Below are 15,497 nucleotides of genomic sequence, written 5' to 3'. Positions count from 1 at the left end.
CCAGCCCTGTCGCTGTCTGTGTCCCGAGTCTATCCCTCAGCGTAATCTCTCTCTCAGTCCAATTCCAAACCCCACCCCGCTTCCCAGCCTCCAGCGTCTCCTGGCGTGGGAGGGTGGGAGCCGGGCAGCCTAGCTAAAGGGGAAAACATAAGAAATAGGCCTCCCCCTCTGGATATTTGGTGACAGATGGGGAGGGCTTGTCTGCACTGCCTAGAGACTCGACTGGCAAAGCAAACGGTGCAGGGAGGTGCCCTGGGCTGAGCTGAGGGTCTCCAGGGCCAAATTACCCACACGCCTGGCAGGGTGCTGGAGCTGGGACGCCTGCTTCCAGCGAGGGGCAGGCCTGCCCACCTGTCTGGTGCCAGGGCAGCTTCTGTCCTCCAATTAAGCCCTAATGAGGTGTCATTAACCCTTACCTTGCCAGCCAGCCCTCAGGCAGAACTCAAATTCAGGGTCTCACACTGAGCAGAGAGAGAGAAAGGAGGGCCTTCGAGGAAGCTGACAAGCCGTCAGGTCAGGGGACCGGGGATGAGGAGAGGGGCGCCAGAGGCAGGACGAACACGCACTTGGTATCCTCTGTGTGCCTCTGGGGGAGGGGCCTGTCCCGCTGTCCAGAGGCATTTATTCTTCCATTCCTCAATTCAACAATTACCTATTAAGCCCCTCACCTACTCCTACTAGCTAAATACCAGGCCATGCTAGGAGCTGAGATAACACTTGCATAAGACAGGATCTCTTCCCTTAAGAAATCTCCGGATTACTCAAGAAGACGAACTGGCCAACAAATAATTATACTGCCAAGTGCAAATGCTATTATAGAGCCATGGACAAAGTGGTATGGGGACACAGGGAAATAGGCCAACGGAGAAGGCTTAGGTTTTGAAGGACAAAGTTTACGGCAAGGAGGGGGTGTGTGTTTGACTCAGTGTGGGTTCATGCTTGGGCGGCTGGTGCCCTCCCTCCCAGAGCCGTATGTATGTTTTGCCTCCGTGCATGTGTGTGTGAGTGTGCCCACGTGTTATCTGGATCTCTCTGTGTCTGGAATCCCTTCTCCTGAACGCTCATTGTGGTTTTATTACAGATCGATGTTTGCTGTGAAGCTCTTGCACAGATTAGCCTGAACCTGCCCGGCCCAGGGGAGGGGAGCTGGAGAACCGATGTTGGCTCTTTGGGAAGGGGTGGGCAGGCACCATCTTCACACCTGGGGGCCCAGACCCTTGGTGCCCCAAGTGGCAGCAGGCTTCCCAAGGGAGGCTAAGGGCTGGGCCCCCAGGCTATGGCAGAGTGTGCCCAGGCCACAGTCCCTGTGCCCCTGGATCCCCAGAGGAGCCACGGGGGTTCCAGCCACCACTCCCCACCAGGTTCTCGGCCCCCTCCCCCAGCCTGTTCTGTCTGCGGAGGAGCAGGCCGGCTCAGACCTGTCTGCTGCTCTCTCCCGCAGGGAGGCAGGGAGCAGATCCTTTCCAGGGGACAGGAGAGGGCTGGGGAATGCTGGGGCCTGCTGGGAGGCCCCGGGTCCTCCACCCTGACCCCCCGTGGCTCTCTCCAGCCTGGGTTCTCCCCACCCCCTCGGGAGGTCATTTCTCTGGGTTTTTCCTACACATAGCTATCTTTGCCAGGGAGGTCCTCGACTCCTGGGCAGCGGGTGGGGTCTAGAGCTCTGGCAGTGAAGACAGGCGTGGCAGGGGGAACAAGGAGAGGTGACAGGCTCCATCCTCAGAGACGTCGACCCCAACTCCCTGTCTCCTCACGGCCACTTGCTAGAAAGCGAAATTTTAGAGGCAGGGAAGAGAAGAGAGTCTGGATCAAGGGAGAATTTTAGGGGTTCAGGAGAAGTTCCAAGATGGGGGACCCCTTCTTCCACACTGTCAAGGATGGGGACTTCCGTTTGGGGCCGTGACTTCTCCTCTGCCTGAGTCCATCTAATCTCTTCCCACCCATCCCTACTCCCCAAGCCCTAGGCCACATCTCCCATCACGACAGCTGTTAGAGCCAGGTGACAGGGGAGAACAAATGGGAACGAGAGTCGGGGGCTAGTCTGGGTGGGCGGACATCAGGAGATAACCTCCTCGCAATAACGAGGAGGCCTCCATGCATCAGACCTCTCTGGGTCCTAAGCGCTGTGCTAAGTGCTTCCCAGACGAGGGTCCAAATCCTCATACCAACCAGCTCCCCGAGGTAGGGTCTCATTACCCCCACTAGAGAGATGAGGAAGCAGGCTCACAGGGGCGAAGGAACGAGCACAGCCAATGAGTGGCAGAACTGGGATTCGGACCCAAGCCCATCCTGTTAACTGCTCAGCCAGCCTGCCTGCCCTTCAGCTTCTCCTGAAGCACACTCAGAGGAGTCACACACACCTCCAGTGAAACACCCCGAAATGCCTCCCCGCTTCAGGCGGCTCAGCTTGCCAGGCTCATTAGAGGGATCAGGGCATGACTAGGATGGGAGGGTACTGCACCCGGAGCGCCCCCACCCACCGGGACCTGCGTCCTCGGCCACACCTCACAGCGCCCTGCTCCCTGCAGCCGTGTGCACAGTTCCAGGTCAGCACATGGACATTAGAGCACCACGCAGCCCTGCCGACACGCACACTGGGATGTCAGAAGAGCCACGCATCGCCCTCCTTGTTGACACCCGGGTCTCCGTGTTGGGGCCACACCAGCCGCCTGCCTGCACTGACTGGGTCACACGCGAGCCCGTGCAAGGTGCAGAATCTGTGAATATTTCATGTCTGGAGCTAGCAGCTGCTTCTCCCGCTCACACGTGTGTCCCGTCCTCCCTTTCAGAGGCTCCTTGTTTATTTGTTTAATGAATTATTTATCCATGCCCCCCTTCCCTCCTGGCCTCCCCTTCTCCCAAGGCCCTGGCCGCCATCATTTATTGAATGCAGCTCAGCTCTGTGGTTGCCACCCAGCGTCCCAGGAGCCCCTTGGGCCACACAGCCTGAGCGCTCCCTCTGCCCTCGACCTGTTCGGCTCCCTGCTTTCCTAGCCCCAGGGGGAGGGGGTGAGGTACCACATTCGGAGAGCTCCCAGGGGCCTGAGCTCAGTGCCCCGGGAGAGAACATGGCAGCCAGCAGTGTGTCAGCAAGCCTGAGGGTCAGGGGGAAATGAAGGCAGAGGCTACAGGAGAGAACAGGAGTCCTGAGGCCCTAGAGAGAGGGAGAGGACCAGCCTGTGGGGAGACCTCAGCCTCGACGAGCCCTCCACCTGGCGAGAGGAGCCGATCGCCGCCCAGGCCCCCACGCCGGTGTTTCCAACTGGCTGGTGACCCACTAGGGGTAGTGAAATCCAGAAATCAATTTTATGGACCTCAACCAGCTGTTTACTGCATTCGGTTTTTTTCTTTAAGAATAGAACAGAAGAAAAATATCAGAATGTATCCTCTGTCATGAGTATTGTTTCATGAAAATTCTTGCTTCAGTTTTATATGAAAGTGTGTGTGTGTGTGTGTGTGTGTGTTCACTGTTTTGCAATCATAAAATATATGTCTCACTGTGATGGGTCACAGTCAGGACAAGATTTGAGTCACAGTTATAAACAGAGGTCTAGACCTCACTGATAGAAGCCTGGATCCTTCCATGACCCAGATGCCACAAAAAGAGGTTGACTTCAGATCAGGTACCAGGCACGTGGACAGTGGCCCAGCTCTTACACACAGAGAACCAATCCCTAGAGAAGCTCAGGCTCCGTGAGTAGAGGCCCAAAGGCAGGCTTAGGCCTCAGAGCTAGAGGCACAAATCCTGCAGTCAGAACTGACACACGCACAGTGGTGGGGTCTGTACATGGCACCAAGAACCCACCCCAGGAGTGAGCTGAGGCTGACAGCAGCCCAGGCTCCCTTCCTAAGATGGGGAGACACAAAGGGCCACCTTCTGCAAAAGGACACGGCACCGTGTGCCAAGAGATGCACCCTCAGAACTGGGTCTTCACAGAGGGAGGCTTTTTCTAATTCACACAAAAGCCTAAATCAGCTGATTCGGATAGAGGCCGAGGTAGACGAAGCCCCAGATCCCATAGGCAGAGACCCAGGCCCTATAGAACTTAAAGCCCCTTGAGAGAGCCGCTTCAATCCTATGGCGAGGGCTCCAGATGCCAGAGAGGAGGGCTCAGTTATTACTGGAGGGTGCATGTGGGGGTGCTAGTTTCTAAGGAGGAGGCCCTTATAGAAAGGGGCCCAGATCCACAAGTGGGATCTAGATCCTAGAAACAGGGATTTAAGGCTTCCAAAATGGAATCGAGTCCTGAACCAGCGAGCTCCCACTCCCTGGGAACACGGCAGCAGCCCTGCCAACTGCGGGCCCCAAGGAGAGAGGCCTCGCTTTGCAGAGCAGGGCGTGTGGGTGGCGGGGAGGGGGCTGGGATTTTGCGGCACCTGGAGTAGGCAGGTTAGCATCATTTGGGTGAAATAAATCTCCCCGGGGCCACAGAGTCTCAGGGGGAGGGAGAGCTGTTTGCAAAGTCCCCCCTCCCCACCCCAAGGGGCCTAATTTATTTTCTGGCTCCTGAGAAGGGAGAGCTTTCCCAGGTGGAGAGGAGCTGCGGGAGGACAGAGCCTGGCAGCACCGAGGCACCCTGGGCCTGTTCTGGAAGGCACCGCCCCTCCCCCTAACCCAGCGGGCAGGTGGACTCGTGGTCAGGACCTCTGTCCCGCCAAGGATAAGCGGATGAAGGGTGCCTGTAGGCCCTCTCGCCATGCCTGTCTCCCTGGGCACAGGTGGTTGGCTTGGGTCCTGAGAACCCAGTCTGAGCCCCAGTCCTGTTCGCTCAGCCTGCACCTCTCCAAAAGAGAGAAGGTGGGGGGCAGACACCCCTAGGTCTGACTTCTAGGCCCACTACTTCTACTTCCTAGGAACAGAAAGGAGAGGAGAGCATAGAGCTGTGTGTGTCAGAGGGTGCGTGCGGGGCGCAGGGTGTCACGTGTGTGCACGTGTCTGCGTGTGTGCTGCTCTGTCTCTGTGTTCCGAGTGCGTGTGCTTCCTGCGGATCTCTAGCTATCTGAGAGTAACCCTACCTGTGTGCGCGCGTGTGTGTGTGCCCGCGCACGCAAGGGGATGTGTGTGTCTACATGTCCCTGTCGAGTGCCTGTGCTTCTCCCTTCTCAGGTCCTGGGTGTCTGTGCTTTTCCCCCTGAATGCGTGTGATGTCTGTGCTTGGGTGTCACTGTGAGGACGTGACTGTGGTGAGAGCTGGAACACAGGGCGCATTGCCCTTTGCCCTCTTGTCAGCACGGATGAGAGCAGGAGAGAGAATGCCCGGGGACACCATGGGCCACCTTGGAAGGTGGCCCTGCTGGAGCACCAGTGAGGAATCCTTTGCAGGTGTCCCAGCAAAGCCTCGTTTGCTCTAGCTGACGCTCTTCCCGCTCCCTACTCCACCAAAGGCCCTTCCAGCAGCCGGTATTGACATTCTCGGGGGCTGAGTTCCTCTACCTCACCTCCAAGGAAAACAAGCCTCACGCTCCGCTGGAGGAGTCAGGTCCTATGTGCCCGCAGAGGGCTTCGCCGCCGCCATCTAGAAGCCCCCGACTCTTCGTTCACAGGGGCAGAGGGGCATGGAGGGAGCAGAGGGCCAGGCCTTTCCTTCAGAGAGGGGGGTCCAGTTCTACTGATTAAGAGGTCCTGGACCCCCAGCTCCTTTTCAAGTCTCCACCCCATTTCGGAGATGAATGTGCTCAACGAGATCCAGGCCCCTGTCCTGGCCCCCCTAATCCTTCTCTCGGGAACTCCAGACTGGGGAGCAAAATGCCCAGGACTAGCGGTAGCAAACGAAACCTAGAAGAGAGAGGTGAGGAGCGCGCCGGTGGTTCCGGAGGGGGTCGCACCGCCCTCCCTCCCCAGCGCCGCGCGCTCCGGGCCCGCGCGGGGCGGGGCCTGCCGGGAGCGCGCCAGGGGCGGGGCTTCGGGGCGCGCCCGGGAGGGCGGAGGGAAGGGCTGGGGGCGTGGCCTAAGGCTCGGGGGCCGGCGGCGGCGGCGGCAGCAGGGAGCAGGGAAGCTACCAGCCGGGAGCGCGGGGCTCAGTCGGGGGGCGGCGGCGGCGGCGGCTCCGGGGATGGCGGCGGCTCCGCTGCTGCTGCTGCTGCTGCTCGTGCCCGTGCCGCTGCTGCCGCTGCTGGCCCAGGGGCCCGGGGGGGCGCTGGGGAATCGGCATGCGGTGTACTGGAACAGCTCCAACCAGCAGTGAGTCGGGGGCCGGGGAGCTCGTGTGTCCCGCGTCAGTGACGGGGGCCGGTGGGCCCGGGAAGTCCTGGGGAACCTGGGGTGGGAGCAGGGCTGGGGGCGGGAGGCAAGGGAGAGGAGGACACTCTACCGGCGTCTGTGAAACTTGGGGGGAGGTCTGAAAGAGGCCGTTAAGGTATAGTAAGGAGGGCTTGGGCGTGCGGAGGAGGCTGCTCAGGGAACCCCACCGTGGCTTCTCCCCGCATCCGCCGCTAGAATAGCGTACCCCCATCACACAGTCTCCCCATCCTCACCCCCTTCCAGCGGGGCTGGGGTTGAGGAGTATCCGCGTGCTGGGGAATAGGCCGCCGGCACTCGGGGGGCCCAGGGATGACCTGTTTTCAGTGGAGAGGATTTCAAGGGGTTCTGTCTTGGACTCCTGCCTTCAAAAGTGGGGTCCAGAGCTGAGGCAGGGAATCCGACTGAGCACCGCCTCAGGACGCAGGCGAAGGGGATGTCCTGGTCGTGCGGATAAACCTGGCCGGGGTGAGCCGGGCCTGGGTCGCCGAGTTAGGGCGCCCTGGGGGTGCTGCTTGGTGAGGATGGGGACGTGGGGTGCCGGGGAAAGGGAAGGAGGCAGAGAGATGCCGGCGTATCACACACGCACGCACACGCCGGGGCTGGGGACGGCGTGTGGCTCCAAGTGTGAGCGGGCGTGCGCGGCTGTCAGTGTGCGTGTGTCTGAGTGTGTGATTTGTGTGTCTGCGTCGGCGATCGTCTGGGGGTGGGAGCGGGCGCCGGGTCCGGGAAGGGGCTGCGGTCGCTGTCCGCGTGGCGGGCCGCGTCTGGGTTCGGGTGGCTGTCGGCGCCGCCGCGGTCTGGGCGGGTGTCAGGGCGGCCGTGTGGTTTTCCGGGTGTGTGGCGCGGCGGCTGGGTGCCGGCTGCGGGGCCAGGTCCTCATTCGGCTCAGTCCTCGCTGCCCTTGTCTTCTCCTGCCCGCCGAGTCGCCGTGTGGATCACCCCAGCCGCCGCCACCGTGTGTGTCTGTGTGTTGGGGGGGGATCCCTGGGGACGCGGGGGTCACTGTCACACCTGCCCAGGCGGCGGCAGCGGCGGCACCGCTCCTGACTCCCCACCCCGGGGAGGGAGGGCGACTCAGGAGCAAAAGCGAGTCCCCCGGGGAGGGGACCGGGAGGGCCGCGCGGCTGCGACCCCCAACCTCCCGGGGGAGGGGCTGCCGCTCGCTGCTCCGCTCTTTGTTGTTTGGGGCTCCGCGCCTCCCCCTCTCCCTCCTCGCGCCCGGAGTGTCAGACTGGGGGTGGGGATGAGCCAACGACGCCCCCCTCTCGCTTCCCTTGGAAACCTCGGGGTGGGGATGCGGCCCCTCCCCCCAGGAGCGGGACTCGGAGAACTCCGGCGGCGCTGGGGGCCGACTCCCCTGCTCTATCTAGCTCGTCCTCCTCCCCCAGACTCATAGTCCGCCCCCCGCCCCGCTAGAGTCTGGCGGGGAGCGAAGAGCGCGCAGGTGAGGGGCCCGGGTTCCCCACCGCCCTCCGGGCACTCCTGCGTTCTTAGCGGAAGCCAGAGCCAGGGGTATGCGGGAACGGCCGGGTGGCAGGGTGTTGTTGATCAGGTTCCCCTCCCCCGCATACACCTGGGCGCAGGTGAAAGCCTGGGAGGGGATGAGGAGCCCGGGGTTCGGGAAGGAGCCTCCTTTCTGTCTTCCCTGCTCCCCGCAGGTCTGGACCGGCAGCGGTGGGAGGGGGTGCGCACCAGGCCGGGAGGCCGCCGCCGCCCCCGCCTCGCTTCCTCGGCCTTTGTTGCCGCTGCGCCGGGCTCCCCGGCTCCCTCACTGCGGCAGCCGCGGCCCCATAAATCGTGAGAGCGACGTGCTCCGGAGCCGGGAGTGGAGAGGGCCAGGGAGCTGGGGGCGGGGCCGGGCCGAGCCACAGGCTCCCGCGCCCCCTCCCCCCGGTCACGTGAGCTGGGTTCCTGGCTCCCACCCCCGTCACGTGCGGAGGGTCTCTTCCCCTTGGGGTCACGTGGAGAGGGTCTTGCGACCCCTCCTCCTAGGGGTCACGTGGGAGGGTGCTCCTGGGACACGTGCGGCGGCCTCCTTTGACAGACCCGGGGGCTCTGCCCTGCGCGAGGCCGCGATCTCGGCCCCTGCCCTTCCCACTCACCCCCACCGTTTGGTCCCCTGGAATAGGCCAGACCTGTTCCCAACGTGGCCCAGAAACTAGGGATGGGGGGACCATACTGGAGGGAAGCGTGAGAGTGTGAGGTCGAGAGGGCCCCTGAGCCCGGAATGAATGGGGGGGCGGCCGAGGGCCGAATATGTGCGCGCCCCGGCCTGTGCGCCCTGACCTGGGCTTCGTTTCCATGCAGAGCCGAGCAACGGTGTCGGTGCCCGCCCCTGCTCGGAAAGCTTCGGGAACATCTTTCTCTAGCTGTCTCCTACCTGTCTCTTTATCTCTGAAATGTTTTCGCTCTCATCTGTCTTTCGTTCATACATTCATTCAGCAAGTATTTATTGAGGCTCCACCACATCCACGCGGGCCTCTCCCTGTCTTCCCCTGACACCGAGTGCGCCCGCGCCCCTTCCTTGCCCCGCGCTCTTCGCGTCTCGCCGTCTCCTGCTGGCTGTGGGCCTCTGTGGACCGGCCTCTCCGTCTCTCCCTCCGGGTCTCTGGGTCCTCGTTCTCGTCTCTTTCTCCCGGCTTCTGGACCCCTCTCTTTCTCCGTGCCTCACTCCCTTCCCCGGATTTCTCAGTGGATCCGGACTCTAATCACCTGCCCTCTCCGTGTGCGTTTCGCTCTCACTCGGCTTCTGTGTGGCTCGCTTTCGGCCGGGCTCTCGCGCTTCTCCGCCGCTGCAGATCAATAAACCTTCGCCGCCGCCGCTGTCGCAGGGAGGAGGGGCGGGGATGTGGGGCGCGTTGATTCTCTCCCACCCAGCGCCGGCGGGAGAAGCCCGCGGCCCAGTCCAGGGATGGCTAGACTCGGCGGGGCGGGGTGCGGAGCCCGAGGGCGCCCAAGGGGTGCGGGGGTGTCAGCGAGCACGCGCCATCCCGCGAGCGTTCCCGCCACCCAGCCACCCCCAGCCTGGCGCGCGGACCCCACGCCGCGCACACGTGGTCCGGCCTCGCCTGCTGGAGCGAGCGGCGCGCAGTCTCGGGCGCGCGCGCTAGAGGGGTCCGGTGTCTTTACATCCCTCCCGCACTTCCTTAGCTCCGCATCCTGGTGTCTCGAGGTGGGGGCAGGGCTTTGACAAGTTCAGGGCCCCTTGGGACCTTTCCCCTACTCCCTGGTCGTTTAGACGCCCTGTTTACCTGCTCCTAATTGCCCCAGGAGGAGAGGTTTGCTCCTCCCGACTCTCCCCGCCGCCCACCCTCCCGGCTGGAGCAGAGGGAGCATTGAAGGAGCCGGAGACCGAGGTCGGAATGCGCGCCGGGTGGTGAGGGCCCGGAGAGGCGAAATAACGGAGTGGGGGCCACCCCCTCCAGGTGGGGTGTGTCGGCACTCGCCTTTCTTGGAGAGAGGTGGGAGGCTAGTAGGGGATGAGTGAAGAATAGAGCACTGTTTGAAGGGGCGGGCACAACCCAGTCCCCAGATCCCAGCCCGCCCCACTCCCAGCCGGGGGTGCGGCTCTGGGGGAGGGGTTAGCAGCGAGCTTCGCCAGGCCTGGTGGCACCTCCCTCCTCAGCGCCAGGACAGGATGACAGATTCAATAAAAGCTCCCAGGCCAAGCCAAGCTGACACCTCAAGTCTCCCAGGAGTGTAGCTGGGGACTCCAGCCCTCCTGCCCCCCCCCCATTCCGGCTGGGCACGGCCATTCCACAAGTTCTTTTTCTCTCACGTGTCCAGTGTTGGGGGCATTTCAGGGCGCTGCTCCTGCCTCCCAGCCCAGGGATAGGTAAGAGGTGGCTTCTCTTCACCCAGCAACCTTTCTATAAGGCTAGTCCTCACCCTGTTGGAGAAACTGAGGTACCTGTTGGAATAGGTCTGGCTTTGGATTACTCTCTGCTAGGAGGGGGTGTGTTACAGGGGAAGTGGGCAGTGCCCTCAGGGAGGGGCCACCTCGGAGCAGGGCTGGACACCAGGCCAAGGCTCAAGGACAGAAGCCCCAGCGTGGCTATGCAGCTGCTCCAGGCCTGGCCCTACCGCCGGTGGCCACCTCAGAGCTGTTGGCGGAGGAACAGTAGACTTTGGGATCGGGTACAGAGAAGCAAACCTGGGGTGGCGGCTGGGAGCCAGGCCTGGTCTAACTCGTTTTCCTGCTCCTGGTGCCTCAGGCCGAGACTCCTGCCCACCTGAGTGCCAGGGCCAGGGAGGGGCCTGAGTGACCCATCACTCCCGTGGGAACCGAGTGGGGCTGGTGACATCCCTGATGACTCAAGGAGCTGTGCCCATTCTTCCTGGCGTGTCCAAGCACTAACACTCACCTGTCCACCTCACTGCCAGGCTTGGGGAGGGGGCAGCACAGGCGAGGCCGAGGAAGCAGGGTACGGTGGGGAGGGACCCTCAGGCCCCACCCCGTGCAGAGGCCTCCAGCTCCTTTCCCTAAGAGAGCTAATTACTGTTTGTGGAACTGGGAGGTGCCTGGTGGCATAAAGAGCCCGTCCCTCCCCTCGGGGAGTTCCCAGGGACCAGGGACCCCAGTGGTTTGACAGCTTGCCCAGGATCCCATGCCTTCCCGCGTCCACCATGCTCCCTCTCACTGCCAAGGTATGCACACCCCGCTCTCAGGAAAAGCCCACCTGTCTGAGCCTCCTGCTCAGATGGCTCTGTCACCCCCACTGCCATCCTGGGCAGTACGACCAGGGCCTAGCTGATGGCTGGTGAGCAGGCGCAGATTACAAGGACCCAGCATCTGCTTCTCTGTCCCATAGGTGGCTGGGGGAAGTAGGAGACACAGCCATCTTGTCTGGGCGCTGTGCCCACTGATCTGCCCAGCATCACTAAGAGGCAGTGGTGCCCAGGTTGAGGGGGGACATGTGTAGGGACAGCAGTTTTGGCTGCTTGGCATGATGCCACGTGGAGCCTTGATACGGAGTCTCTTAGCTCTCTCCTCTGTCGTGTCACATTACTGGGGACCTAACTGCCCAGAGCCTCCGGATGGAAGTCAGTGGGACTCGAGGTACAGAGACCAGTGGTACTGCAGAGAGAGATGTGCCAGTGTTGGGGGGGCAGGTCAACCAATACCGGCATGCGATCCGGCCCATACAACCGAGCCTGTCTGTGTGTCTGCCGCCTGCGAGTGGGCGGTGGGCGTATTTGTGTGTGCGCCATAGAACTATGCGTGTATATGCATGAAGCCTCCGTACATGCGGGTGTGAGGGCAGGTCCTGTGGGACTGGCCGTGGCGCGGACCCGCCGCGCAGGAAGGCACGTAGCGGGCGCGCATCTATCCGAAGGGGTCCCTCCCGCTTTCAACCTTCCCGTCTCTGCCTAGATCCTTCCTCCCCACTGGTGGATTATGGGGGATAGATGGAGGAAATCCGGGCCTGGGTCTGGGAGTCGCGGGGGCCTGAGCCGTTTCTGTGGTAACTAAACGTGCGTTCCCTCCGTCCCTCCACCTTTCTCCCCGCCTTTCCTCGGAGGCGGGCCGGGCTTCCCCGCGCCTTTGCTGCCCTCTGGTGGCCGACAGGAGAAGGGCCGAACAAGGAGCGGGCAGGGAAGGCCATTGCGGGGACTGGCGGCACTAGGGCCCTGGGGACAGGCAGGGACCGGAGGGAACGCTCTGAAGAAAAGCCGGGAGGCTCGAAGCCCTTGGGGAGGGCGCGCGGAGCGGAGAGGTGCAGGACGGGTCGGCGTGGCGGTTCTTCTCTCTGACCCGCTGCCGGTCCCCCGCAGCCTGCGGCGAGAGGGCTACACGGTGCAGGTGAACGTGAACGACTACCTGGACATTTACTGCCCGCACTACAACAGCTCGGGGCCGGGCGGCGGGGCGGAGCAGTACGTGCTGTACATGGTGAGCCGCGCGGGCTACCGCACCTGCAACGCCAGCCAGGGCTTCAAGCGCTGGGAGTGCAACCGGCCGCACGCGCCCCACAGCCCCATCAAGTTCTCGGAGAAGTTCCAGCGCTACAGCGCCTTCTCGCTGGGCTACGAGTTCCACGCGGGCCACGAGTACTACTACATCTGTGAGTGGCAGGCGGGCTGGGGCCCCCGGGCCGGGGGCGGGCCGGCGCGCCGTCGCGGGGCTCCGTCTCTAGGCGTGGTACCCCGCTACGCAGCGTGGGGACCGGGGACCTCGGGGTTGCAGCTCAGACAGGGTCGTGAGAGTATGAGGGGCTTGGTGACAACCCGAAGTTCGGGTCGCAGAGTCACCGTTTCTGTGCGGGACATTCGGGGGGCGGCACTTCAGGGCTCAGGGTTTCTTGAGGGGTGGGAACGAAGGGCCTGGTGGCAGAGCCCCGTGACCAGTGTCCGGGGGCCCGGCAGCTACTGAAGGAGACCGCCCGGGAGGGGCGGGACGCCGAGAGGAGTTTGAGGGAGGCGCGGGCCGCACCCCCGAGACCGCCACTCAGGCTGCGTGTCCTCCCCAGCCACGCCCACCCACAACCTGCACTGGAAGTGTCTGAGGATGAAAGTGTTCGTCTGCTGCGCCTCCAGTGAGTACAGCCGGCTCCCGGCCGCCGCCCCATCCTCGGCTCCCCTGCTTCGGGGCTCCCCCTGGCTTCCTGGCGGTGGGGGCGGAGGGCACAGGCGAGGGGACTCACTCCCCAGCCGTAGCAGGGGGAGGGGATTCTGGCCCTGACTGTCCCCTCCTCTCTCCCCACCTGCCCCCCTCCCCGCAGCACCGCCCTCCGGGGAGAAGCCGGTCCCCACTCTCCCCCAGTTCACCATGGGCCCCAATGTGAAGATCAACGTGCTGGGTGAGTGCGCAGCGCCCTCTGGTGGCCACTGCCGGAACCGCAGTCCCCTCCCCGGGGCCTGCTCGCCTCGCATGCCTCCCTCCGCCCCCGGGACACCGAGCCCTCCTACCCCCGTGGGTGGTCACGTCCCGGCTCCCCCGCTGCTGCCGCTGCCGCGCGCCCCCGCCTGGCGAGCAGCCCGGCCCTCACCAGTGTGTCTCCTCATGTCCCCACAGAAGACTTTGAGGGAGAGAATCCCCAGGTGCCGAAGCTGGAGAAGAGCATCAGCGGGACCAGCCCCAAGCGGGAGCGCCTGCCCCTGGCGGTGGGCATCGCCTTCTTCCTCCTGACACTCTGGGCCTCCTAGCTCTGCCCCTCCCCTGCCGGGGGGAGAGATGGGGCAGGCCGGGCCGGAATAGGGGGCCTTCGGCCTCTCCGCGGGGAGCCCAGCCCCCGCCCGGCAGTGAGGCCCTCGGCCCCTCCCCCCCGTAGGGCGCTTAGTGGGGCAGCCGCAGGTCCCAGGGGCCTCGTGGCTCTGGTAATGTTTGGTACCAAACTGGGGGCCGTAAGGGCAGCGCTCAGGACTCCCTGCCCCCTGGTACCTTTCTCTGATCCCCTGCGCCCTCCCGCTTCGTCCCCGCAGATAGACGAGCAAATCGAAGCGTGGAAGACACCCCCACCCCTGTCTTCCAGGGGCAGAAAACGGGGAGGGGACTAGGTGGGGAGGGGGTGGCATCGCCCGCGGTTCCCTTCCCCTGTTTACAGCAATAAGCACGTCCTCCTCCCCCCACTCGCACCCCAGGATTGTGGTTTGGATTGAATCCAAGTTTACAAGTAGACACCCCTGGGGGGGCGGGCAGTGGACAAGGGCAGCGCGGGGGTGGGCACTGGGTGCCAGGCAGGCATGTACAGACTCTATATCTCTATATATAATGTACAGACGGACAGAGTCCCTCCCCCTCCTTAACCCCTGACCTTCCCTGACCCCCCCTCTTCCAGCTTTGGGCTCCTTCCCCACCAGGCTACCCCCCAGGGGGACCCCCTGGCCCCTCTTTTGTCTTCTGTGAAGACAAGACCTATGCAACGCACAGACACTTTTGGAGACCGTGAGAACAATGCCCTGTCCCCTGCAGCCGGGAGCCTGACGCTCCCAGGACCCTGCCCTGCCCGCCCTCCGTGGTCCCCACCCATTCTCCTGGGCCTTTTTCAAGTGCTTTGGCTGTGACTTTCATACTCTGCTCTTAGTCTAAAAAAAAAATAAACGAGATAAAAATAACTGAGTGTGTGTGACTTCCAGGGGCCAGTAGCCTTCTGTACACCGGTCAGACCCTCCCAGGTCACAGGGCCTGTGGGGGGGTAGGGGACTCTGGGGCCAAAGGGACAACTGAGCACCTTGTTCTCCATCTTGTCTCCTTTAAAGAGGCGGCTCTGTGTGGAGGGAGCAACAGGGGCCTCCCGCTGGGCCCGGAGGACCCGGGGCACCCCGTCCAGCCTCTCTGAGCCTCAGTATCCCATCAGGAGCAGGATTACGACACGTCTGTCAGGGTCAGCGTGAACATTAGACGACGGAGTTTGAGGCTCAGTCAGTGGTGATTTCTTCCCACCCCAGCTTGTGATCCTAGATAGGAAAAAAATTGCATCTTTATTTTTACTCACCTGTGGCTGAAATTTAACGTTCTCTTACGCACTTGGGCAACAAGCCACGACAATTAACTGCCTGTGACTTCTTAACCGGCAGGAGTCACAGAGGTTTTCGGACTGCGTCACAGGTTTTGAAGATGTCTCTAGTTTTACTCCCAAGACTACTCTGAACCGACCACAGCTGTTAGACCTGCCCTGTTTTTAATGTTAAGAAGCACATCTATTACTATGCCCCAGAAAGTAAATGTTTGATAACTGTTTCAATATCATCGGTTTCCTTTGTAATTTTAATTTATTCCTTTAAGACGTTAAGGCCAAAGGGCTGAGAATTTGCAGCAACGCCCTCCCCACCCCCCATCCGTCTGCGAGTGAGGGGACTGAAGGGGCAGAGGAGGAGTCCCAGGCCCCGTCTCAGGAGCCGGGCCCTGCCCAGGCTGGGCGAGGTCGGGGCTGCACAGGGGGGCACTGCGCGGGGGAGCTGATGGGGCCCACACCGGCCCCACCTTCTTTTGCCCAGCTGGCCCAGTGAAGGGCGCCTTCTCACTGCCAAGCTGTGCACCCTTGGGACTCCATCTCGCCCAGACTCTCTAATTGGCACTGTGTGGGCCGGTGGGCCCTGGGTGAGCGCCCCTCCTGTGTGCCCCTGCGGCTTTTGCCGGCGGCACCGTGTCTTCTCCCCTCTGCACTCAGAAGACAGGGGACGCACAATTTCAGCGCGGCCCTGGCAGAGCAGGGAGGCGTGGCGTGGGAGGACAGGTGAGGAAAACGGGACAGCCGGTCTGGGGCTCCCTGCCCCGGGCCAAGGCTGAATAGGCAGGCTCGTCCACCCGGTCCTGGGT

At 62.8% G+C, this 15,497-nt stretch overlaps 1 protein-coding gene across 2 annotated transcripts; it reads left to right on the top strand.

The window, feature by feature from the left end:
* Nucleotides 1–5,974: 5,974 nt before the first annotated feature.
* On the top strand, nucleotides 5,975–14,293 carry EFNA3 (ephrin A3). Of its 2 annotated transcripts, XM_039849757.1 has the most exons (5): nucleotides 5,988–6,178; nucleotides 12,014–12,303; nucleotides 12,709–12,774; nucleotides 12,961–13,038; nucleotides 13,254–14,293. In XM_039849757.1, exons 1-5 carry the CDS (start codon nucleotides 6,051–6,053, stop codon nucleotides 13,382–13,384), a joined length of 693 nt encoding a protein of 230 aa, XP_039705691.1. In that variant the 5' UTR covers nucleotides 5,988–6,050; the 3' UTR covers nucleotides 13,385–14,293. The 2 variants fall into 2 exon arrangements, with proteins under 2 accessions (XP_039705692.1, XP_039705691.1); XM_039849758.1 differs by lacking the exon at nucleotides 12,961–13,038 and having other exon boundaries at nucleotides 5,975–6,178.
* Nucleotides 14,294–15,497: the final 1,204 nt, after the last annotated feature.

This window comes from Pteropus medius, unplaced genomic scaffold (assembly GCF_902729225.1).
Source record: "Pteropus medius unplaced genomic scaffold, Ma_sr-lr_union100, whole genome shotgun sequence".
Lineage (NCBI taxonomy): Eukaryota > Metazoa > Chordata > Mammalia > Chiroptera > Pteropodidae > Pteropus > Pteropus medius.
Note: the sequence above shows the minus strand (reverse complement) of the source record. Positions and strands in the feature narration are given on the sequence as shown.